General features: G+C 43.0%; 1 protein-coding gene across 4 annotated transcripts in view; it reads right to left on the bottom strand.

Annotated features, from left to right (window-relative positions):
- Window positions 1-2,337: 2,337 nt before the first annotated feature.
- The window catches only part of LOC142587021 (uncharacterized), an 84,744-nt gene continuing 62,014 nt past the window's right edge, over window positions 2,338-25,067 (bottom strand). For 3 of the 4 annotated variants that reach the window (XM_075697896.1, XM_075697898.1, XM_075697899.1), the window contains 6 exons: window positions 19,156-19,191; window positions 14,569-14,711; window positions 14,420-14,502; window positions 11,065-11,205; window positions 8,201-8,242; window positions 2,338-2,528 (listed from right to left, as the gene is read on the bottom strand). In XM_075697896.1, coding sequence (XP_075554011.1) covers window positions 2,380-2,528; window positions 8,201-8,242; window positions 11,065-11,205; window positions 14,420-14,502; window positions 14,569-14,711; window positions 19,156-19,191 — 594 coding nt within the window. In that variant the 3' untranslated portion in view covers window positions 2,338-2,379. The remainder of the gene's footprint in view (window positions 2,529-8,200; window positions 8,243-11,064; window positions 11,206-14,419; window positions 14,503-14,568; window positions 14,712-19,155; window positions 19,192-25,067) is intronic. The other variant, XM_075697897.1, reaches the window with a different exon arrangement.

Here is a 25,067-nt window from a genome sequence, read left to right as displayed (position 1 = left end):
ATATATATATATATATATATATATATATATATATATAACGGTGAGATGCACGACTTCACGGCTATCTTTGGTTAATTTAGCAAACACAACTGTGAAGTCTCTTTGCTCTGTAGCGCTTCTTCTGGAAGATCGGAATGTTTCATCCATGTCAAGATAACTGTTTAGTTTTCTTTCAGCCTTTAATTAAAGTGCGCAAAATTTTAAATGATAGCACGTGACTGCCGAATAATGTGCCGAGCCGCCCTGAAATTTAAAAAGCACGAATTACTAAAGGCTGCTCGGCGCAGAGAGTTCGATTGAACAGGCTCTCGGCGACTGCGATGGACGTGAAGTCACAAAAGGGGCGTACCATTTTAAGAAAGAAATTCTTCAACGCAAATGAGGCCGCCACGTGTGAATGCAATATTGGACTCTAGGCAGCATTTCATGCCGAGCAGCCATTATTTTCCTTTTTTTTCGGACCAATGAAGAAACGTCATGGAGGGGGCGATGCTGATAGTGTGATGAAGGACGGAGATAAAAACAATGTGTCCTCCGGTCCATCACAGTACATCGCAGTCGCATACAGCCTGTTCAATGTCCCTCTGGGCGCGGAGCAGATATTTTCTCATTCGTTCAACATACATTTGACCACACTAAACGTGCGGCGCGTCAGCCGAAAGTCGCATGCCCTTTTTTTTAATTGGGCTCAAAGTTTTAAAAAGGATTCAAAATATTAAGCACGGCAGTTATCTCTTGGCATTGGTCAAATAATCCTGTTTGCCAGAACAAGCTCTACAGCTTCTGTATTGAAGACCATTCGTTAGAGTTATTTAAGAAGTTGATTAGGCGAGCATTGTTAATTACCTATATTGACTCTTTTGAAAAAAAGATCATGACATGCTCCAAGTGGCTCATAACCATACTGCATCAATTCGACGCGCTGAACGCTTAAGTGTCTTTTTTAGTTTTTGGTTCAAGTTATCGAAAAGGCTTCTTTCTCTCTCTCTCTCTCTCTCTCTCTCTCTCTATATATATATATATATATATATATATATATATATATATATATATATATATATATATATATATATGTGTGTGTCATAAAATAAAATCATAAAATATCATTGAGGCTAATTAGATCACCCTAAACCATACCAAATTCAGACGCGATGTACTGTGGAGTTTAGCTGCGGGATATTATGTTCTTCAAAATGTTCTTTTCTGAGCAAAGACATCGGGTGGTATCGTAAATATTTCGCCAACAAGACGGAAGTGAGTGCATGTTCAGCCGTCAGAGTGTTCAAAGAGTCTGGGAAGAATGAGCCATCGGCGAAGTTAAATTTTGATCAACCGATCGAAGGCAATGCATATAATAAATACCTTGTTTTTGTATTTCAATTGAAAATTTTTGACTTTTTGTTGTTTTATAATTTCTTCTACTTCAAGATATAGGATTATTGTAACGGCGGCACACAATAAACACGATAAACACGATAAAATGGCGACACATCATACAGACACACACATAAACACACACGCTGCTTCGCCCTATGCTGTGTGCGCTGATTCTAAAGAACTTAATATAGCCTACAGAAAATCTTCAGAAATGGAATAGTTTACTCAATCGTGGAACGGCTTCTTTGTTTTGGCCCATCAAATACGAAGAAATATATTTATAGAAAACCGAAGAAGTCTACTCACGACTTCGACGCCTGGCGAAGAGCTCTCACCCCGACATTTTGTGGTAAATGGGAAAGCAAAAATATTGAAGGAAGGGGAGGATAAAACATCCGACGAGCATTATTGATTGGATTTCAGCGCGACCCCTTCTGCCACTTACTGTCATCTTACACACAACAATCAGCCATGACTTCAATGAGACTAGGTTCCAATTTCAAGGAGGGTTGAAAAAATATAGGTACTTTTTGTGTTTGAAAGTCACCCGCATAAAAACTTCAACGATCACCTAGAATCCTGAGGATATATTAGAACATGGTAGATGAATGTGATCACCATAATGTATATCATTCATACAGATAGGATTTCTAATAGATATATATTTCTTTTTCTACCTAAAGGAGACTATTTGTGCACGGCGCGTGCCCCAAAGGTTTCTTGGCTGACATTTAAGAAAGTTGGCATTTCAACAAGAGAACAGGATGACTTTTTCGCTTGCTTAATACTGTTCGAGATTAGTTTTGGTTTAGTGTCCATGTTACGAAAGTACTTTCATATTTCCTATGGGCTCATGAATATTGAGTGAGTAATTTTCAATAATTCCCCCAAAAAAAGGCCACGACAAGCACGCTAAAATGTTTTGCAGAGATGGAAGACCATAACAGAGTTGTGGTTGGAATTCAGTTTATTTGGAACAGTTTAAAATTTTTGGTTATAATTTCATGGCTTAACACCATAGACGGGACACATTGTTATTTTCTTCCCTACTTCTATGGTTTTGTTGACCATTACCTCCCAACAAGCTGTACTATTGTAATCAATGCAATCCCCCAGCCGGAGCACATAATCTGGGGAAGTTCCAGGTCTATCTGCGGAGAAAGTACAGTAAAGAGACAATTATGCTCAGAACATTTTAAAGATTACGTTGTCTCGAATTCCTATCAGTTGATAGTGGAAATCAATTTTCATTTACATCAATGTAATGATTTGTATCACATGTAAAAAAACTGTAATATATTCAAATTAAACACATTTCAGTATGAACTAGGTATTTGTTGGCAACACACGGGAAAAACTGTATTGATCACTCATTGAAATTATTCAAGCCATTCTTAATATATGAAGACCTTTTCTTATTGCTCACGGGTTCATTTGGTGTAGTAGGTAATTCAGAGCCCAAAAGTGAGATAAATTAGGAAAACTTGTCTCTCAGGGTGGGAGCTAAGTTGCTCTAAACGCTTTATTTTCTGTGCGAGTGAAGCAAAATCCGTTACAAGTGAAGTATAAAAGCCATAAGGTATTGATAATTTGGTGCCGCGTACTGTTTAAAAATTGTCGAAAGCAAGAATTGCTAGGCTTTGGATTGTCTATCCATTTGTAAAGCACTGTTATTCCAGATATCTTGTGCTTGTAAATATTTTCTAATGCGTAATCAATTAGTTGAATATCTTTAGGAGCTTGTAAAGTGCGCCACAAAAAAACGCAAAACCTGTATTACTTATGTAAAGGGACATGCGTGCTTTAGAGATCTCAAAACGCCGAACCACTTTTCAGACATTTTGTGACATTGTACGATTTATTGCTTTCGTATGAAACGCAGAGATACGCCTGGTGCCGTAAATTTTATGCACCAAATGCTTTCCCATGAAGTACTGTTGGTTGGGCGTTGCATTCTCTGAACGCAGAGAAGAAAATCAGCCTGACCAATTTTCGCATGCACATCTCTTAGATTCTGAAATGTCTGGTGTTTAGGAATTTCGGGAATATGACGCAGCGGCTGGCTTTACTTCAAAAAAGTACTTGGAAATAAGCTGTATTTCACCTGCTAGAAAAATGAAAAAACGTGGTTGAATATGTATAACTTATTCCCTCGTTATTTGTTTTGTCACCCAATTGTGCTACTTGTTTGTATGCTCTGATCGCCTCTGATTGAACTACAAATGACCGAAGAACAATGTTGGGATAAAATAACGTTGCCGTGTTTCTCTCTTTATGGTGCATCCCTGAACGCATTTTAGCATCCCGCCTCTTTGGACACCCGTTGCGCCAGGAATACGGTTGTGACAAGTTGACGTTCATATTTCGTTCATTCGTTAGTGTCAGTCGATGTAATGCGATCATCGCACGCAATTGGATGTCAAATATACCTGAAATGCAGTTCTCAAACGTTCACAATCCTGTGTGTCAGGAGCACAAGTGTTACAACTTCAGGCCGAACAGTTTCCCTTATCCGGTTGCACGACTAGACTGTATTTAAGAACCACATGTCACTTCTCGGAAAGAGTGTGCAAAACCCCCATCTGTCTAGTTTATGTCGTATGGCTTCTGTCTTACAGTTGAATTGTTGAATTGGACATTTAAATTGCGTGTGCTCTTTACACATTAGTCATGGCAAGTGTGGAAGGGACATCGCTCTGATGTTGTTTTTTTTAGAGCGCAGCTCTTTGGCGTCCGTTCCTGGGTTTCGCGTCGGCGTCGTCGTCGGCCTCGTAACCAGCTCCGCCCCCCTTTCATCCCCCCAGCGCTAGCAGCAATCGACTGATACCGCTGGATGCCGCTGACGCCGCTAGAGAGTCAAGATAACGTGACTGCATAGAACACCGTCGCCGCCATGCAGAAAGAGGGGGAAAGGGTCCCCCCCCCTGTTCTTGTGTGGCGGATAGGGTGCTCTTCAGTTGCCGACGCGCCGGTTATTCGATGTCCCTGAAACCAACTCCGCAGCTGGGGTTGACTCACTATCGGCGTCAGCGGCATCAGTCAGTCGCTGCTATCTCTTCCCTCCTCCCTTTATCGTGTTGTCCGCTTGCTGCGCGCACTTCTGCCCCCATCGTTTGCCGCTGGGTGTACACGCCGCCCCCCTCCCCCCTCTTCCTGCGAGCCTCCGGTTGTCAAAGCGCCGGCTCGAACTTAGTTCCTTTCTTCGCTCCTCCTCCAATGCAACCCCTGTGCGGTGGCAATCAGAGAGCCAGATCGGTGGCGGCGGATCTGTATATGTGCACCGCCCGAGCCGAAATTGCCGCTGCCGTTCGCCCTGTGCGGTGGCAATCAGAGAGCCAGATCGGTGGCGGCTTGACATAAAGACAAACAGCAATTTCCTAACACTTATGCGGGAGAACATCCCGTTCCTCTCGCTCGTAACGCGTCCCACGGCTGTGACAACCTCGCGAGGCACTTGTATACATCTCGTCTTTGAGAATCAAGCATTGGTGTACCAAGTCGAACATATATCAGTCTATTTCTCCGACCACAAAGCTTCCTTCATGACTGTCAAGAACTGTTAGTGGAGTCTTTGTTAAAGGAATACGTGTGAAAAAAAAAATTCTGTGATAGCGCATACATGTGTTGCTAGATTTCTTTGCCTCAATCTATCGAAAAGGTGAAACAGCTTATTTGCTGCGCTCAAATTTCGCATTAGGAAGTAACGTAATCGTCGGCAATTTTTTTTTTCACAGAAATAACGGCTTCAAAGAACCACCATAAAAATTACACGTATAACCCCCTACTCCGGCCCCCAACACATGCAAACGTACTGCGGTAAAATATGCGCATCAACAAGTGTGTTGCGAGACAATGAGACGATAACATGTAACTTCGCTTACAGACAGCGGTAAACGATGTTAGGAAATTTCAGAAAAAGTGACGCAAAGCATCGCTTACGCGCGGCGAAGCGTCAAGAAGCAACGCGTAGAGAGCAGTGCGCTCCGAGCCCTGCCAGTACAGGTGCAGTATTTTCGTCTGAATAACATCGCCTGGGAGCTTGCACGGCGACTTTAGAAGTGGCACCTTGCGCTCTCTCTCGTGGTGCGGTGCGCGTGCGGTTCAAGCGTGCGAACGAGCAGGCTGGCAGGTAAAATAGGACGTGCATGTGCAGTACGCGCTCTCCAACTTATTCGCCCCGCCGTCAGAAGGCGCAGCGATGCAGTTTAGTCTAAAAGCCCTGAATGAACTGAATGAACAATTCTGGAAACGTCGAACGCTAAAAATGGTCTAGGTCATCGCGCGCCCCTTCGTTAGAGTTTTTTTTTTACCCGACCTATCCGCGTTACACACGATTGAACCAGCTTAGCTTTGCACGACATTATTGAACCCAATATAATTTCGGCTGTGTTTAGCAGATGTCTGCATTCTGATTCAGTATGGGTGCAGATATGGCGTACTCAAGATGTACCTGCCGTCACTGTGCCTAGGCACAGTAGCTGCCGACTTTGGTAACAACCCCACAAATACAAATATATTCACGGACGTGCGCTACATAAATATAGACCTGCATCGCGAGTAGCATGAACTGCGGGGTCTGAAACTATAAGAACTGCCGCATTAGTCTCGAGTGCATCAGCAAAGTGCAACTAATCAATACAAGTCTAGCAATGCGTGTCACTTCAATATGCAATACGCGTCACTGTACGGCTGGTCGAACTAACATATGAAGCGCAACTTTCGTGTCTAAGCCTAGCAACGGTTTCAACTACAACGATGCGAGGGCGCCAAGCAATGTGCGCAACGTCATAACGTAGCCTGCCGAACCAGAAGCGTGAACAGCGAGGCTCAGACAACATGAAGCACGATTCTCGTAGCAGCGAGTGAACGTTTAGAACTACAACCGCGCCGAATGATATTTAGTGCAAAGAAAGGCTGCCTTCGCCCCAAATTGTAAAAAACACCAATGACTTCTGATGAACGGCCACTTTCCTAACAGAGGCGTGGGTGCCGCACATTTTCAAAGTTTGCCCTGCAGATCCTTTACAGCCACATCTTTCGGCGAGGCGCGTTGCTTCTCTCGGATGCAATAACGAAAGGTATTTTCGTCTAGCCTCCCCGGTTTTTGCACTCATAAGCACAACACAGGCTAGGCAACGCCGCAATACGTGAACGGCGTCAGTGCTAGCGAAACGCTGCCTAGAAAAACTTCGCCGCCAAAACTAACCGAAGCGCAATTTTGGCACACGCCAATGGCGCCGGCGTCTGCTACAGACCGAAAAAGTGCGGGCTAGCACATGACCAACGCGCTGCCATTAGTAGGAGGATCGACTATCCGGAGGCGTGGCAGGCGAGAGAGAAATCGGCAAACCTCAGAGAAAGTCTCTACTTTTTTATTCAGCGGTTTTAGTTCAGTCGCCGCTCCCGTTGTCTGTAGAATTTCGCATTCGACTGTAGAGACTGCATTTCCCTTGCCAAGATCACTTAGTCACCATCAAATCCAAGATGGAGCTCATTATGTAAGAAACACAACACATCATTTGCGCTTGCGGCTGTGACGTTCCCATTTACCTGTGTGGGAGAACAGTGCTGCGTTTCGTGAGTAAAGCGCATCGCAAGTCAGCCCCATCAGAATGATAGAACCCCTTCAACCACAAAGGCGCACTGCAGTAAAATACGCGCATCGTCGGCATGCATAGAGAGAGAATGAGAGGATAACGTGTAAGTTCGTTTTCAGACACCTGGCATTGACTGGTTTTCTGGAGGCGACGCTGCAGCTGCAATGGAATGATCACCTCACGCCACCTTGATTGCTGAGACATTCGCACGGCCAAAGCGCGTCACCAAATTACCGCAGGATGTCCTGACTTTTATGTCTGGCCCAATCTGCTTCAAACTTGAAGTGTGTGCAACCTCACACAGCTTTGCGTTAGACGGGCGCAAAACGAGTTTTATTGCCCAGAGAATATTTCAGAATCGTCCACACTGCCCGTTAAATGTAGTCACCCAACTCGTAACATAAGCCGGCTGCTTGTGCCCACGCCCTAGTCCCATCGTTATCTTCCCATCTGTTATTTGAGACACTCCAGGGCCAATTAGGAGTGCTGTACAGTTCCTGCAAAGGGCGAACCTAGCTTTAAGTCACAGGGTATTCGAACTTTACATGCATGTACGATGCCATCTGTACTTTCGTGGCGTTTGCTTCTTCCAATATTTTTTAATGCGTCTTGTGGGTGAGCGCTTCCAAGTTTCAAGATATATTCACGAAGCCATCGCTTTCGCAATAGTTAAGTTATAAGTTGCCTTTGGATCCAAATGCTGATTTGGATCCAAATACTGATTTGGATCCAAATACAGATTTGGATCCATTTCTGCTCTTTTCTTATACCGTTCCAGCTGTAGACAGGAGACGACAATCGATAAGACACTGACAAATGATAAGACGGTGTCTTATCATTTGGGACGCCTCTTTAGGAGGAGAATTAATGACAGGTTTGCCTGCACTTTACTAGCGCGCACCTTTCAGTAAGAAAATGGCTTAGTGGCTGAAGCCCCGAGACGCATCACCCAACAATTAGAGAAGGCACATCTTCGCAATCTTAAGTAGCTGCTCCCAAAGGCCACATCCCCATGAAGATCTCTTGGCAATAAATTGCCAAATTACGCCATGGCTCAAACAGTGGATGAACAAACACATTGATGGCTACGGCTGTGAACGAACAATATATTACATATCTTGCTCGCAATGCTAGTGTATTTGCGTTTAGTGATATACCAGCTGGTGGAATTCTTACTCTAGATAACGCTAAGGCAGTCAAATGTTCAGTCGGCTGTGACAACATACCTTTTTCGGCGGTCCATTCGTCATAATGATCCGTTCGTGCACCTTTAGAAAAAGTAGGTAATATATAATTTCACATATCTACATAGCCGGATTTTCTTACATTATGCAACATAATCACGATTCACAAGGCTGGTGATGACAACATCCCAGAAAACTGCCATTTTATCCCCATACCAAGTACTATAAATATTGTGTTCGAAAAACTAATAGTCAAAGAAATTATATCTTTCCTAGAACACCAAACTGTTCTTAGACCCTGTCAGCATGGGTTTAGTAAGGGTAGGTTAACTGAAACAGCCGCCTTGTCCTTACCTAAATTTAACCCGCCGTGGTTGCTCAGTGGATGGTGTTGGGCTGCTGAGCACGAGGTCGCGTGATCAAATCCCGGCCACAGCGGCCGTATTTCGATGGGGGCGAAATGCGAAAACACCCTTGGGGTACATAGACTTAGGTGCACGTTAAAGAACCCCAGGTGGTCGAAATTTCCGGAGTCCTCCTCTACGGCGTGCCTCATAATCAGAAAGTGGTTTTGGCACCTAAATCCCAGTAATTTAATTTTTATCTATCTTAACTTAACCGCCACATAAATTACTATACCACTCTCGTATGCACATTTATTTATATCAAAAAGCATGCGATACTGTCAACCACACCATATTATAAACAAACTAGAATGGCATAATTTTCGTGGAATGTGCCTAGAATTTTTTGAAAATATTTAGAAAAGCCGAAACGGATGGTGCAAATTGCTAGCACCCGGTCCGATTTTCTTGAAAGAACTATAGGTTTACCTCAATGCTCAGTTCATGAAGCGATATTTTTTCATTCTACGTTAAAGACCTTCTTTGAGTCGTCAAAAACTTTTCAATATTTATGGATGCTGAAGAAGCAGCTCTCCTATGTACCCAAGACTCTCCGGACCATTGTTTTAGTTGTGCGAATTCATAGCTTGAAGGTGTCCCAGAACTGCTTTTCTTCAACCAAACTAACGTTCGACACAGAGAAAACCAAGTATGTTGTTTTTAATTCACCGCGCAAAATTCTGGATGAACACTGATGTACATTTCCAATAAATAATTCAGCGCTAAATTGAGCGAATCTTGTGATATAGCTGGATGTTTTACTTGACGAATCTTTTAACGGAAAACCTCATATAGACGAAGCCTGCAAGAAACTTAGTAAAGCTTTTCTTGTGTACAAGTGCCGAGACAGATTTGATATACCGACTTTACGATTCCTTATTTCAGTATATGTTAAGTATAACTTAAGCGGGTGCATCGAAATTACTATTTTTGTTATCTTGGGTTGTACATACCGCACATACATTGAACCATTTATAATATTAGAGAAAAGAGCAATAGGCCTTACAAAAAATTCTAGCTTTACTACCCATACAATATCACTCTTCCGAAGCCTAAATATGGTGCCGCTCACTACTCTAATTGACTATAAAACTGCATGAATGATCCATTCTAGTATTAGCACGAACTATCCGCTCTCCTTTTCACATTTCTTTTACTTTCTCGCCACGAAAGCGGTACCAAAGCAAAACTACCTCACTCAACAAACAGAACAATATCGATGGCAAGGAATTTCACAGGTAATGCAGTCGCCTTATGTAACAACCTTCCACTAGAGCTAAAAAAAGTGTACGAATTTCTTTATGCAAAAAAGAAGAAGTGAGGCATGCAGACAGGACAAAAGAGTAGAGAAGTGGACAACACGAACGCGTTGGATACATCAGTGGATACGGCGTTCGTGTTGTCCACTTCTCTACTCTTGTGTCCTGTCTGCATGCCTCACTTCTTTTTTTTTTGCATAATGTATCCTTACGAACTAGCTCAGCTTTCTGTCGTTCTAATACAAATTTCTCCTTAGCATTGAAGAGATTTTCTAACTATTATATAGAAGCTTCATATATTACCTCTTAATTGCATATTTAAGTACATGTAGCCATATTGAATTGACTACCACGTATTATCATGTTGTAGGTTATGCTCTGTATGTGTGTGTTGCTTGTACAATTCTAACAATATTGTGCTAACGCTGTGAGCCTCACCGGTGGAATTGCGCGCAACGTTTGAAATAGCACGGCAGCGCCATAATGGTCTTATAATTCGTGTTTAAATGTTATAATGGTAATAAAAATACTTGTGTTTTTATCAATATTCTTTTCTTATGTTACATGCTCTTTTCCATAATTATGGTTCAAATTATCCCAACTAGCCTCAGGCTAGGGATTCCGATACGTTATCGCAATTGTATGTTTTGTAAATTGTATTTTATCTACAAAATTCATTTGAATTCCGTAGTGGTTCGCTCCGTCCTTCTCTAGCTACTGGAGCCTGGAAGCCTGCTCACATGCAGCTTTCCTAAAGGTCGTAGCAGTGTCTGAGCATTCGAATCGCGATGCTGCCCGTCTTGCATAAAATCGCCTAGTGGTCCTCACCTAAAGCTTGCTAAATAATGCCAGTCACATGTTCCAGAAGAATTGCTCTAACTAGTGCACACGTAAACAGCACCACGTGCGCTATTATACCACAGCATGTTTTCGAAAAACATCGTCGGGCAATACCAACCCCGTAGCATGGAAAAGGTGGGACTTGCCCGCAGTGCGACTGTCTGAGAAGCCGAAGCCTTGAGGGTGAATCATCTACGAATCACACATTAACGTAGCACTCGTTCACCGCTTGTCGTGCGCTTCAGACCCAGAACATGGCGCGAAGTTGCGTTAAGCTGTCACCGACAGCACCGTGCTGCATCGCTCGATGCGCTTGCGAAATGATGAGGCGCGCAACCAGGTGGTCACATGGCTGCAAAACGGGCGTCTCGAGTATGGAGTATGAATGGTCCAATACACTTACCTTCCAAGTAGGTAACTTTGAAGACAGCACATATGGGAGGACGATTCCTAGGATATTGGGCCGGTGGGTGGTCTTCCAAGGCTTGAAAAACGATTTGCTCGTGAGTTTTCCTAGTTACGGGGGGCTGTTCGATTTCTTCATCTAAGTGACAAAATAAAAATTCGTAAGTAATGAAGAGACGAAGGAATAAATAAAGAAATATCAGTTAATCCTTACCACTAAAGAGAACTATGCAGATAGGTAGCGTCAGTGACATTGTTTAGACGAAAATGACAAAATTGGACCGAGATGTTGCTTTTATTTTTGCAGATGTTCCACATAATTCGGAGCCCCCCATCACTTTGAGCCTTGTAATTAAATTGTGCTCCTAGCAGGTGACATCACAGAAATATTTTTAAATATATACATACTTATTTATTACATATCGACAGCGCCACAGCGAATTGCAATGGGGTGAGTTCGCACAAGTATAAAATTGTGCAATTTGTGGTTGTATATAGAAGCGAGAATTCAACACCCTTACATACGTAGATGCAATAACAATATCAATTCAACATATCAATAACTAAGATATCTTCCCAACTCACACTACAAAAAGAAGCATTTCTGCAATTTCATAAGAAAGAGACCCGACCGTTACGAGTGTAGACATGGTTGCGTACGCAGAAACCAGAAAAAATGTCACTACGTGTATTGAAGTAACAATTAAAACTACAATGTAGAGCATCTAGCAACCTAGAAAAAGAACAAGAAGAAACAGGAGACCAGAGAAATATTCACAACGCGGTTAGACCCCTCGCTGGCGCGTTCAGGATAAGATGAACGGCTCGCAAAAAATAACGCGGCGAATGAGACGCTGTTTGCAGCGTCTCATTCGATGAACGTGGTATACATTTATTCGTTATTTAGGGGCAATAAATGATCGCAGAGGTACTTACACGCAAGACGAATCAATATAACAAACATTATGCTGCCGGACCCTTTAAAGTGGGATAATTCTCTATTCATTTTTTTTTCAGGGAGACTAAATTTGCGTCATTAGGAGAACGGGCCCCTACAATTGCAGGCAAGCAGTTGCCTATGCGGATAATTTTAGAGGAAAAAAACATGGATTGTCGCTATTTCGCAGTGTTGCATGCTGCTTTCCTGATTTCATGTTCGTGATCGATGCGTGCTAATCCATAAGAGGGCGAAAAAAAAATAGAAGGAAACTTAAGCTGCGCCTTTACGGGTACGAGTGATAGTTTTATTTGTTCTCCTCAGTGGTTTTGATTCCGCAAGGTCGAACGTTTCGAGAAACGTCAGCCAAGGCAGGAGGTACGATTTCTTGACCATGTCCGCAATATATACACTTTTGTAAATTAACATGTGTTTCATGTGTGCACAGAGGGCATGGTCATCTTCCGCATCGCGCGTTAACATCTGCTCGGTAGTATCCATATCAGTTGGCACGTTCACGATGCGACTTTTGATGCCAAACTGCCCAGTGTAGCGGTAGAAGAGGCGACGTACCTGCATGAAGGGCAGCCCAGGTGACACTAACCGCTCAGCGACCAGATCAAGCTTAGGTAAGTGCGGAGGTTTAGGCGGACAGACCACATTCAAGACTTCGCAACCACATTCGTGGTTGCGAAGTTTGGGATGCGATCCCACCGCATAGACTGCATACAAGTCCGACACACGACGAGTGCAGACACATCTGCACGCGACGCCAACGACCAGCCGAGCACATTAGTCATTGCAAAAGTGAATGCAGCACGCTGGAGGCTGAAGACAGAAATGAACGAAGCTTTCATGAACTCGCGCGCCATCTGTTGGACAGCGGCGTCATCAGAGCGCGGGGAGGCAGCAGCAACCGCAAGGTGGCACTCAACAGCCGCCAAATAATCGAATACAGCTTTGTGTTCGGGAACAGCAGATCGCTGTTTTTTTTATATGGCGACAACATGCCGACCCACCAAGCCAACAATCGTCAAATACTGCTTCATTTGAAAGACCACACGGCATACATATGAAACCCTCTGCTATTTGCACCTTGCAAGCTTGCCCTGGTGGCGAAGCACTTCCTGTTCAGCCACCGAGGTGAGCCGACTCAGAAATCCGGGGGGGTGGGGAGGGAAGAGAAGGGGAGAAGGCAGGGAGGTTAACCAGAATAAATTTCGGGCTCTTCACAAGCGGCTTCAGTGACCCACTTTGGCCGCTGTAGCAGTTCAACTGAAAAAACAGGCCAGGACTGACAACTGATTTTCCTATCACTGCCAACAGGTGCATCAATTCTGCAAACGGGTCTCTCACATGCTGACGTTAAGGCGAGGCCTTACAGAGTGCAACTTTTTCGAGACCCTCTCACACGACTATCGTTCATGCCGGAAGTGGTCTTACCACTCGCAGGCACTATAAGAAAATGTAAAATACGAGTACAATATTACAGTGAAGCTGCCTACAGCCAAGATCCCGGGATTTCATAGTGGCGTGACGTTGCCAGAAAACTATTATCATCAATGCCTCACACCCCGGGAAAGTAGTGACTGCAAGCACTCAGGAAAGGCAATCGAACAGTGCATACATTCTTCGGAATCCGCATACAAACTTAAGGACAGCATATCTTTCAGTAAAGATCAAGCTGAAAACAAACATGTGAACCACATGATTGGTGACAACGCAGTACATGCAATGCGAATCACCTAGCGCTCCCAGCATACGCTTGCTTTTAAAGGTTACTGTGGCGTAAGCTGCAGCGGTGGCACCAACTTGACTGCAGCATATAAAACAGTGAATGACGTAACCACACTTTAGTTCTTAAAGCAAGAACTTGTGTTAGCAACTGATTCAGAGTTGCTTTATCAAATTCTGCCGTATATAATATTTATGAATAAAATATCAGGATACATAATGCATAAGGAGAATTAGGAGTCTATATAGACGACCTGTGGATCGGAATAAATATTTTCTTTTGGAGCATATAATGAAAAAACTAGAACAAATGCACAGTGGTTGCCTGTTTTCAGCAATTACGCGTACAAATTTACACGCTATAAATAATTTTGGTTTATTTTTATGACTCCGTATTCCTAAACTGAAATTAGGATAAAAAATTTCAGGTATATTTTTTGGGACCGCAATTACTAAAATGATGTATTTTAACTAAAATGCCATTCGAATATGCAATCTGCTTTATAGGTTTCTCGTAATGTCTACATGCATCGAAATTCGCAACCTTCTTTTACAAAGTTTGCCACACCATGTTTATTTTCTCGTTTAACTGGTTATAAAAATAAGTAATTTGCTTTCTCTCCAGCTGGTATAGCGTTTGCTCCCATGCAGTAAAAATATTTGCCGCCGGCCATTTACTTACCTACGCAGGTGACGTTCATTGCGTCGTATCTGTCACTACTTTCATCATGGGTAAACGTGGCATTGCATTTGTTCCAAAATAACCTAAAGTATTAAACACATAATTTGTTCATATTGAAAACACAATATAACGATGTTAAACAGCCTTACGGTCTGGTGAATGAGCAACCGTCAGATGTTGCTTGCTCCACAAGGTCAGGATAACACCTTTCTTCGTGGTGATAAAAATCCACTAAATACGTATTGGTGGAGGTAGTTGCAACGGTACGCACGCATGCAGTTTTGTAGTACATCTGCGAAAAAATAAAAGCGTCGAAGATGTCACCTCCCAAAGGAAGCAATACAGCTCGCTGCCATTTCGGCCCTCTTCTTTTCGCGGTTCGATATATGCGGCATATGGTGCACAACTGAAACATTTCCAACGCAATTCAATGCTAAATTTCTCCGGGTGATCTGTTCCTAGATAGTTTTACACATCTGCGAATTTTAGTGAGTGCGTGTGCGAAAAACAAGCTTTATTTAATTGATGCCAGAGTTGTACATTGGTCCTAACGCCCAGGGTACAACTACACATGGCGTGGATAGCACACAAAAAGCCGCGTACAGTAAGATATTGTGGCTTCTATAGTGCGGCAAGAACGACGACGATAAGAAGACATATCGGCACTTGTGAAAAAAGAAATAAGAGCAATAAGAAGAAGCAGTGTCTGGAGCGCAGTATTAAAACAGTGCTCTCTTGTTACTGTCCCTGCGTATCAGTTCGTCTGTCTCTCGAGTTTTGTGACGCCGCGAAAATATGCCAACGCAATAACAAGTAATTAAGGTGCCGGTTCAAGGTCAGTGTCTCTGACAGTGACGAAGAGCGCTTATGTTGCCTGCGTTATCGCAGTTATGTACTGAATACAACAGGGTTGGTAACAACAATGAACGAATAATGAATTCATTGGATAAAAGTTCCCCGCAACAAGATAATTCGTCATCGACCGCCACCTTTCATTAAATCGACTTAATCGATAAGACATATTCGGTTAATGGTGTTCCAGTTTGACAGGAGTGGCGCGAAAGTACTAGAATCGTACTAGAATGCTCCTCCATTGTGCTCCTCCATTCTAGTACTAATTGTACTAGAATGGAGGAGCACAAGCTGTGACTACGCGGCTGTGTAGAACGATTGCCAACAGTTTTTGCGAGTCCCGAGCGATGCAGAGCCGAGCACTACCCCTCTATTTCTCCCCACGCCAGCCGGAGCCGGAGGCATTAAATGCCCTCGCACCTAAAGGCATACTATATCGCCCCAGTCGTTGATGGGCGTTTCTCCTTGAGTCCACTAAAGACGTGGCAAAGCTTTCGCGCAGGTTCGCAGTATGTATATGACATAGCAATGGAGTGCATGTCGACTCCAGCAAACCTGCAGATTCCGAGCATCTATTAATACATGAAGTTTGTGCGGCCATTCAGCGAAGGTGTGGGTTTCACCCAAACAGCGTAGACAATTTGACATTCCACGGCTCTGTAGGAAACAGCATGCGGCTTAAAATCCTAAACCCGCAACTTTTTTGCCACTGTGCATATTGCGATTTCTTGTATATTTTAGTTCGACTTGACCTTTCACTTTTGCCATTTTTGTTATTTCTTGTTTAACTGTACCGTATAGGGATTCTCTAGTACATTGTGAGTTCTGTAATTCTCCTGTTGTTGTCTCTTTATAACACATATCGTTTATCTATTCAAAGGTGACTGGTCTCAAGTCTATTAAGTCTTTAAGAAATTACTGATTATTATTTATCATACGTTATTAGCCTCGTGCGCTAGCAATCGCGGCGCAGAGAGCGGCGCTCCGACGACGTCAGCCGCGAGAGCGGCCTCTGTCGTCGGCTTTGCTCCGTCTGCACCAGAGCTTCATTTTCACGCTTCTTCTCATGTTCTGACTGCGTCGCGCGTAACACGTCACTCTTCAATCACTGTCAATATTTTTATTCTAATTTGGGTTCTATCAAAGACAGCATTAGGAAAATAACTGAATACGGTAATACTGGGTTATTAAGTGCCAAAAGCACCTTTTGATCATGAACCATGCCGCGTAGTGGATGATTCCGGATAATTTTTGACCAACATGGGGACGTTTAATGTGTTCAAAAATAACGTACAGCGCGAAGGACTAGCCCAGCGCGAAGGAACTAGCCCAAACAACCACCCTAGTTTAATGTGTCTTCCAGTGCACAGGACACGGCCGTTTTCGCAAATCACCACCATCGGGATGTGTCGTGAGCAAGACAACACTCACTTGTATATTTATAGTATCCCCTATATCACCGCCCGATGCGGTAGCCCACTCGCTATGGCACTGCGCTGCTAAGCGCGAGGTCGCGAGTTCGATTCCGGTTTCGGGGGCCGCGTATCGATAGGGCTGAAATGCGAAAACGCCCGCGTATACTTATATTTAGGTGGCGTTAAAGAACAACGGGGGGTAAAATTGAATGGGGAGTCCTGCATTACGGCGTGCTTCATTATCATGTGATGGTTCTGGTGCGTAAAAAGCAAGAATTGCCTTTTCAATAAAAAACTCACATATAATAACAGCACTCGGGGGCAAGCGCAAGATCTCGTGAATCAGTCCCAAAACTTCGCGCCTAGCGGGTAAATGGCTCTACGCAGCTTTAGAAAGAAGCATGGTCGCCAGACTCTTTCACAAACTTTCACGTGGGCTAAGTTGCCTTGTTGTTGAATACAAACAATATTTTCGCTTCTAATTCTAGTCCCTCGGTGTTGCATATACGTGTAACGCTTTTTCCGACCAGAAAAGTCAGTTTTTTTCAGCGACAAGCGGCTTATCTGGAACATAAGTCGTACCACGCTCTATCGTGTTTCCTACTTGTCAAGCAGGCTTTACACCATATTTTTGCAAGTAAACCTCATTACCACTTTGTAACGCAAAAATGCTGTTTGTATTGGTTAGCATTTGACGGTTTCTGTTCGACGCCCTTTTGGGATGCAATAGACTACGGGGAAGCGATCACTTCATCAGCATAAAATATCCTAATAAAAAAAAGAAAACGAAGAAATGCCTGTGAAAATCTTACTGAGCCTTTGCACATCTACCCTCCCTACCCCTGCCTTACACTTGTATAGCTAACTTGCTTCACCCTCCCAAAGATTAAAGAAGGTTCTTACAATTGTAGATAACTGTGTTTCAACCTTTTTTAAGTACCCGGAAAAAAATTCTATTTATAGATTAAAAACCTGCCATCGAAAGCGATTATTCGATCAACGCTAAACTATGAATCAGTAATCGTTAATCAAACCAAAAAATAATCGTCCATCCCTAGAATACAAGCGATTGGTGTGGTTTATTTCATTTGTGCTCTTTATATTTTCAATGATATGCCCATAAAGTAAACATTTATTCAGAATACGACACAGGTAGAAAACAGAGTCACCGAAGGGAAAAGAGGACGAAGTTACGTTGCTAAAAATGTTACGCTGATAGCCACCCTTACCGCTGGCGTCACAGTTCCAGGAAGGGCCATGTTGCGTTTGGAATCAAAATGAGCAAGCATCAAAAATTATCAAAGCGTTGCATAGCCGAAGAGTGTAAAAGCCCGGAATAAAGAACACTACGCATTGTGTGAGGATCAGTCTTGCATTGCGCTTTCTAAATAACACGAAAACAAGCTTGCATGTATTCCTAATTTTTATTGCCGCTTTTAGCTTGCTATATTTAGCAATCCTCAGTGAACAGAAGACCTAGAGGAACACGTGAGAACGAGAGGTGGATGAGGCACACGGAAGGCCTTGTATTTGGCTTCTATTCGCCGCTATATAGAAATGAAATCTTACATTACAACTAACATCGTTGCATTTTCAGAGGCGTTTGAAGGCTTATGAGCTATGGCGGAACTAGCAAATGTTCTTTCATGCAGTATGTTAGTGCGTTAGCAATATTTATTGGTCCCATTATTTGTGGGAGGCATTTCGCAACTTGTATTAGGACTACACTAACATAACAGCGTACCAATTTCTTCGTAATATTGGGTCCATGAAATGCCAACTTCCTAATCGATGTATTTGCTCGTGTCATGAAAGCAGGCCTAGAACTTCTCAATTCCATACACGAAGGCTTTTTAGCAAAGCGATCTTTCTTTCATCATGGCTGCAGGTAAGGTTGTGGACAACATACGCACATCAACACAACGTCTCAGTAACGCGAACTGAGTCTACGACGCTAATTTCGATCATCACATGACGACTGCTACGGCGATCGATAGTTGTAAAGTATTCATGAAAAGACGCTTTCAAGGAATTAAAATGCTACATCTTGTTGCAGTTGTGTGGTACGGTACTTTTACTTCACCTTCAGAATCTTCGTGTGACGCACAGGGATATTAACCTCAGTTCGCAAACACCCCATATGTAGTTAGGATGGCATATAATGTCATTTCACGTGTGCCCGTTGTCAACTAGCTTCCAAATGATTGACGGCAACGTAACTTACAATGTGCGCATGACAGGCTGTATTAGGAAATAACGCCAAGAAAATGCAATATTCGAGTGATTCAGGAAACGAATCTATACCTATGGCATTATTGGCAGTTGTTACATTATTTACTGCATGGTATAAATGGTCATTCCGGTTGTCCGCCGTCGGGCTATTATGGAGCACATATAGCAAGACATTTCCTACATCATCTAAATAAACATTAACAGATACCACTAAATTTTTAGCTTCAATTGACTTACCTTCGTGATATTAGGGTCCATTTTCGTCGGTTTTGCCTGGAGAAAAATAAGATAAATGAAAAAACTTGACAAACGAAACCTTCACCTACCAATTTTTAATAGCACATTTAGTGTCTGCATTTTCGAAAACTTTCTGTTGGCACGCAATTTCGCTTTACATGACATAACTTCAAGTACGTTCACTAAAGTACATATACCCGCAAGTTGGTTACATCATTTGAATTTCTCGTCACATTCATTTTTGGAGGTTCCAGAAAGCGAGAACATCGAAATTACTATAATGCTACTTGTTTTAATGTTTACTCATCTGTAGTATATGCCATCGAAACGTCCGCCTCCCCCCGCCAGATCGTGCATATTAGGGTCACGTAAAATAGACCAATCTTCCGCATTAAAATGTCTTGTCCAATAAACGCTTTTTCTAAATTGCACTAATGAGAGTGGTACGTTATCTTTAGTAGTTGCAGTAAGCTATGTGAGATTTTATTCCGGTGGATCTCGTGGAAATGCAATCTCTGATTATTCACAGAAAATACCTTGATTATAAATGTCCGCTGTACCGAGTATGGAGAGACCCTCTTCATCTTACGCATGCTGTAATGTCCTCACTTATAAGAGTCGCATGTTATGAAACAGCAACTGAGGAAAATCCCGTAAGCTATGTCAGATTTTATTCCGGTGAGTCTTTTGGAAATGCAATTTCAGATTAATCACAGAAAATACCTTGATTATGAATGTCCGCTGTACCGAGTATGGATAGCTCCTCTTATTTCATCTTACGTATGCTGTAATGTGTTCAATTATAAGAGTCGCATATTATGCAACCGCAAGTGCGGAAAATCTGTCAGGCTTTTGTGTAAATTTGTATCAGCAAATGTGCATCTTCAATCAGAATCCGCATTCTGCGCCGCTCAACGCGAAAGAAAAATAATGTGCGATATTTCACGCTGCACGCAACGAACACCTAGTAATGCATGTCCGCCAAAAGAATAAGGGTTGTTTCAGGAGCGTGGCCAGACAACGAGCTCAAGAATTGTCCAAACGGTTGAAAATGTAAAACGAAGGTGTGTGTTACCTTACGTATTGGTCTTTCAGTAAAACTTGTCACCAGTACCAACAAAACACAGTCATATTGTTCGACAGTAAGTATACCCCTCCCGTAGTTTGAACTTTGCTGCTGATTTTAAACTTTAATTTTATGATCGCTTTACCTTCGCTGTGGGAAAGGCCCTCTTCTTGTTAGGTCCGTCACCAATAAAACGACCAATAAGGCTCAGCACAATCACTATAGTTTCGATGAAATGAGCACTAGCCACACTTTGAAACTTTACTGTGCGTTGTTCCCCAACATTTCGGAGCGTACTTACAGTTGCTCTCGTGCGTTATAGCAAACACAGAAATATTTACCATTCTCTCAAAGAATGTGGGAGCACAGTTAAAGTAAACCACTTTTCTTCGCCCATATATGTGTTTCTTAATCAGCAAATAAATTATGGTTATCATTGATACTTAGGTTCGAGTATGTTTTCCTTTTTCTAGAATTTGGGAGTACCCGATCAAGTAAATTGAATAATTTTTTAATGAAGCCTGCTTTCACACTATCAATATAGAAAGAAGAAACAGATCAATACCTAACGTGTACATTTTCCATGGTTTACTATACAGTTTATGCTAATAAAATGAATTACAAGAAGACCACCTGAGTTTTCATGTGTGGGTAAAGTAAACTTAATCATACTATTATTCTCTGCTACTGCGTAACGTAACTGTGGTATGCTTGTTACAGTGGTTATTTTAAAAGAGTTTACTTGTTATCTGTTTTCCCTTATTGATACAAGGCACAGAGAACAACACGCATTTGCACTGCGTATTTTTGTTTACCCTAAGTGGATGCGCCGCTTGGCGAATGATACGGTTCACGTGCAAGCGTCACTTGCCATGGTGCCCTGAATTTCGTTCCTTGCATATTTATTATTATCTGCCACTGTAGGAAGAAAAACTTTATTATATCAGGGTGTATTCTGTGACGGTCCAGCCAATGGATATGTCCAGCTGGTCTGCTGCTGAAGTGCTTGGTGGCCGGGCTGGAATATGCATGATGAAGAGGTAGAAGAATCCAGAAAATTAGCACATAACTAGGTGGACATTAGCGAAATACACCCGTGTACTGTTACAAATGGAGTGAGTAGACCATGGCAGAAAAACTGCCGCCGCATCAAAATATTTTGGCGAAGATTTTTTGAAAACTTTCATGCACCCAACAGTCTTTGCAAAGACTGCCAATGCAACGATAGCTTCGTCACAAATTACAATATACTGGCACCTGTACTTATCTTTATCGGGCGACCCCCTTTCGCCGCCTAACAAATGTTATCGCACAGCGCGGGACGCGCCTGCAATCACCCGAAGTTTCTGGAAAGTTGGAAAAAGGAAGACGAAGTGCTTCTCTTGCGGAACACATCTCTCCCGTCTGTATGCTTTTCTGGACTTCTCACTGCACCTGTGGGGTCTACCACCCCCTCCATCGCGGTGATGGATGTGCAACACCCCAAGGATTCTCCCGCTTCCCGTTCACCCGCGGACATCGGTTCGAGGAAGCGAGGAAATACATCGAGTGGTAGCGAGGACACAGAGCTGTACTCCGCATCAGGTGACGAGTCCTCGGAAGACGGCTTTCGACTAGTCCTGTACCGCAAGGCCAAACGAAGAATTATCAAGTCATCTTCGGCGTCGAGCTCGAACACTGTGAAAACAGCGCCTCAACGATGGCCTCACTCCATCCTGTTTTTGCCACAGAACGCTACCGACAACCTGCGCGTCCTCAACAGGCAAGCACTTTCCGTGTATCTCGAAAACACTGTGCCAAACGAGATCAAGGATGTCAGGATAAACACTAGGCGAAACATCCTGGCAATCGATGTGATGAGCCCGAGCGCGCTGACCATACTACAACATGTAACGCAGCTGGGAAACATCAAGGTCCGATCCATCATGCCAACGAATGGCGCCACAATAACAGGAGTCATCTATGACATTGACAATGAAATTCCTAATGCAGACCTCCCAGTTCTTATAAAACCAGCAAGTGAACGCAACGTCATTGTCCATGTTTGTCGCCTCGGCAACACACGTTGTGTGAGACTAACGTTCAAAGGCGACTGCCTTCCACACTACGTGAAGGTCGGCCACTTTCGCCACCAGGTTCGACCATTTATTCCAAGACCAATGCAATGCTTCAATTGTTAGAAAATGGGCCATGGGAAGGGTGTCTGCAGAAATTTGGCCGTGTGCCCTCGATGTGCCGAACCCCACTCAGAAGTAAACTGCAGCGCAATCACGTTGAAGTGTCCTAACTGTCAGGGTGATCACTGCGCCTCTTCCAAAGACTGTCCCCAGATCAAGAAAGAGATCACCATTTTTAAACAAATGGTGAGAGACAACTCTACCCACAAAGAGGCTGCTGTGAAAGTACGGCGAAGACGACGTCACCGTCGAAGGTCCTCACGACGGCAAATATCCAGCTTTCAGGAACAGTCAACTCGTCAATCAGCATCATCAGCGGAAGTTTCCAGCCCTCCGAACACCGATGTTGGAAGGGAGAAAACTGCCACATCTCTCTCCACAAAGGAATGGCCGCCACTTCCACGTACACGACCGCCAGAAGAGCCGCAGAAGAAGCCGCCCCCAGTACAGCAAGGTGCTATATCCGAGGAGTCACGGAAAACAGATGAGCAAGTGATAGCGCTTATTAGGCCTTTAATGAATGCCACTCGTGTGTTGCTAAGCAACATGCACACACCGTCTGCCAGAAGTGCGCTTCAAGTACTGGACGCTCTGAGTCCGGTGCTTGCAACCCTTGAGTAGATCATGGCTCCACAGCCACGGTCTTTTTGGGAAGAGGTCAGACAAGCAGCTATTTTTCAGTGGAATGCGCGCGGACTCAGAGCGCGCCTTTCAGATTTCCGTCGCTTCGTGTACGCCAATATGTTTCCCATTATCGTCATTTGCGAGCCGAACTTATCGAACACAATCAGGCTTTCTGGATATGAATCATTTATGTCGTCAACTGTTTATGAAAACAGTAAGGTTTTCGTGTGTATTCGCCGTGACCTCACCTACACTCATCAGCCTGTACCACCTAATGACAATAATCAATATATTTTTTATTTAATTAAAAATACCTTACAGGCGTCAAAGTGAGGCGTTGAGTAAGGGGGGCAGTACATAGAAAATACATTGAATACCAGACATCTATAAACCGTATCTGTTTACAACCTACAACCAAAGTAACACTGAGATGAAACAAGAATTATTTAGATCTCGATTCACTAGGGAAAAGAAGAAACAAAAAAACATGATATAATAACAAGGAATAAATCACACAGATTGTTTTCAGTGAAGTCGTGTAAATAATAAAAACAGTAATGATGAAAAATAATGACAGAAAAGTTACGGACGCGACATTCCAACGAAACGGTAAACATAGCGACACAACAGTAATAATGCGAAAATAAGCTGTAAATATAGTGCAACTATAGAAAGCATTGTGCGACAAACATAAAACTTCACTTTTCTTTAGTCATGTATTCAGTCAAGGCATCACGGAAGGAATCGTAGTTAGATTGGCTTGCATTGCTGTCCGGGAGCGAATTTCATATTCTGATAGCACGAGGAAGAGCAGAGTAATGGAATGCCTTTGTAGACCCGTAAAGTCGGGCATAGCTCAAATGATAATGAAGCCTATGTGACGTGGAGTAGGGTCGTTTTAAGCATGCGGGTGTTCGAGTGGAGTGAAGGAATTTGTGGAACAGTGTTAAAAGGGCAATGTCTCGGCGAGTGCTCAAGGATTGTAATGAAAGCTTCAGTTTTATTTGTGTAACACTAGACTGGTAGCTGTAATCGTTTATGGTGAAGCGGCTTGCTCTATTCTGGATCTGTTCTAGCGTTTCAATTAGGTATTTCTGGTGAGGGGACCAAATGGGAGGTGCATACTCGAGCTTGGGACGAACGAGAGTTAGGTAAGCTAGCTTGCGAACAATTGAAGGAACATTTCTTAAGTTGCGTCGCAAGTACCCCAACGATTGAGAGGCATTAGCTGAAATGAACGGGATATGCTCTGTCCAAGAAAGCTTTGATGCGAATAGAACCCCTAGATACTTATATTGTGTAGCTGTTGTAACAGTGTAATTGTTAATATGGTAGGGATACTGTGAGATTGCCGACTTCCGACTAAAAGACATTACTTTGCATTTTGTGGTATTTAAAGTCATTAGCCATTTATTGCACCAGTTATTGATTTGTTGAAGGTCTTGCTGAAGAACGAGATGATCATCTGAGTTTTTAATAGGGCGATAAATTATGCAGTCGTCGGCGAATATTCTGACGGTGGAGGACAAATTTTGATCTAAGTCGTTAATAAATATTAGAAAAAGCAAGGGACCGAGCACGCTACCCTGTGGTACTGCAGAAGAAACTTCTGTTACGGAGGAAGAGTAGTTATTTGCAATAGTAAACTGCTGACGATTAGACAGGAAATTTCGGAGCCATGACAAGGTAAGACAGTTTAATTTAAGTGTGGAGAGTTTTGATATTAGGCGACAATGTGCGACACGGTCGAATGCCTTCGAAAAATCAAGGAACAAGCAATCAATTTGCAAGTTATAATTTAAGTTAGTGTGTAGGTCTGTTGTAAATTCAAATAACTGTGTATCGCACGAGAGGCCCTTCCTAAAGCCATGCTGATTATGAAAAAGGGATTTTTTAGTCTCAAGATGTCTGTAAATCTGCGAAGCGATAATGTGTTCAAGCAACTTGCAGGGAATGCACGTCAATGAAATGGGACGATAATTCTCACAGGAGTTCCTGTTGCCATTTTTAAATACAGGTATAACTTTCGCCATCTTCCAATCTGC

The sequence above is a fragment of the Dermacentor variabilis genome, chromosome 7 (assembly GCF_050947875.1).
Source record: "Dermacentor variabilis isolate Ectoservices chromosome 7, ASM5094787v1, whole genome shotgun sequence".
Lineage (NCBI taxonomy): Eukaryota > Metazoa > Arthropoda > Arachnida > Ixodida > Ixodidae > Dermacentor > Dermacentor variabilis.
The sequence above is the reverse complement of the archived record's forward strand: the minus strand, read 5'-3'. Positions and strand labels throughout refer to the sequence as shown.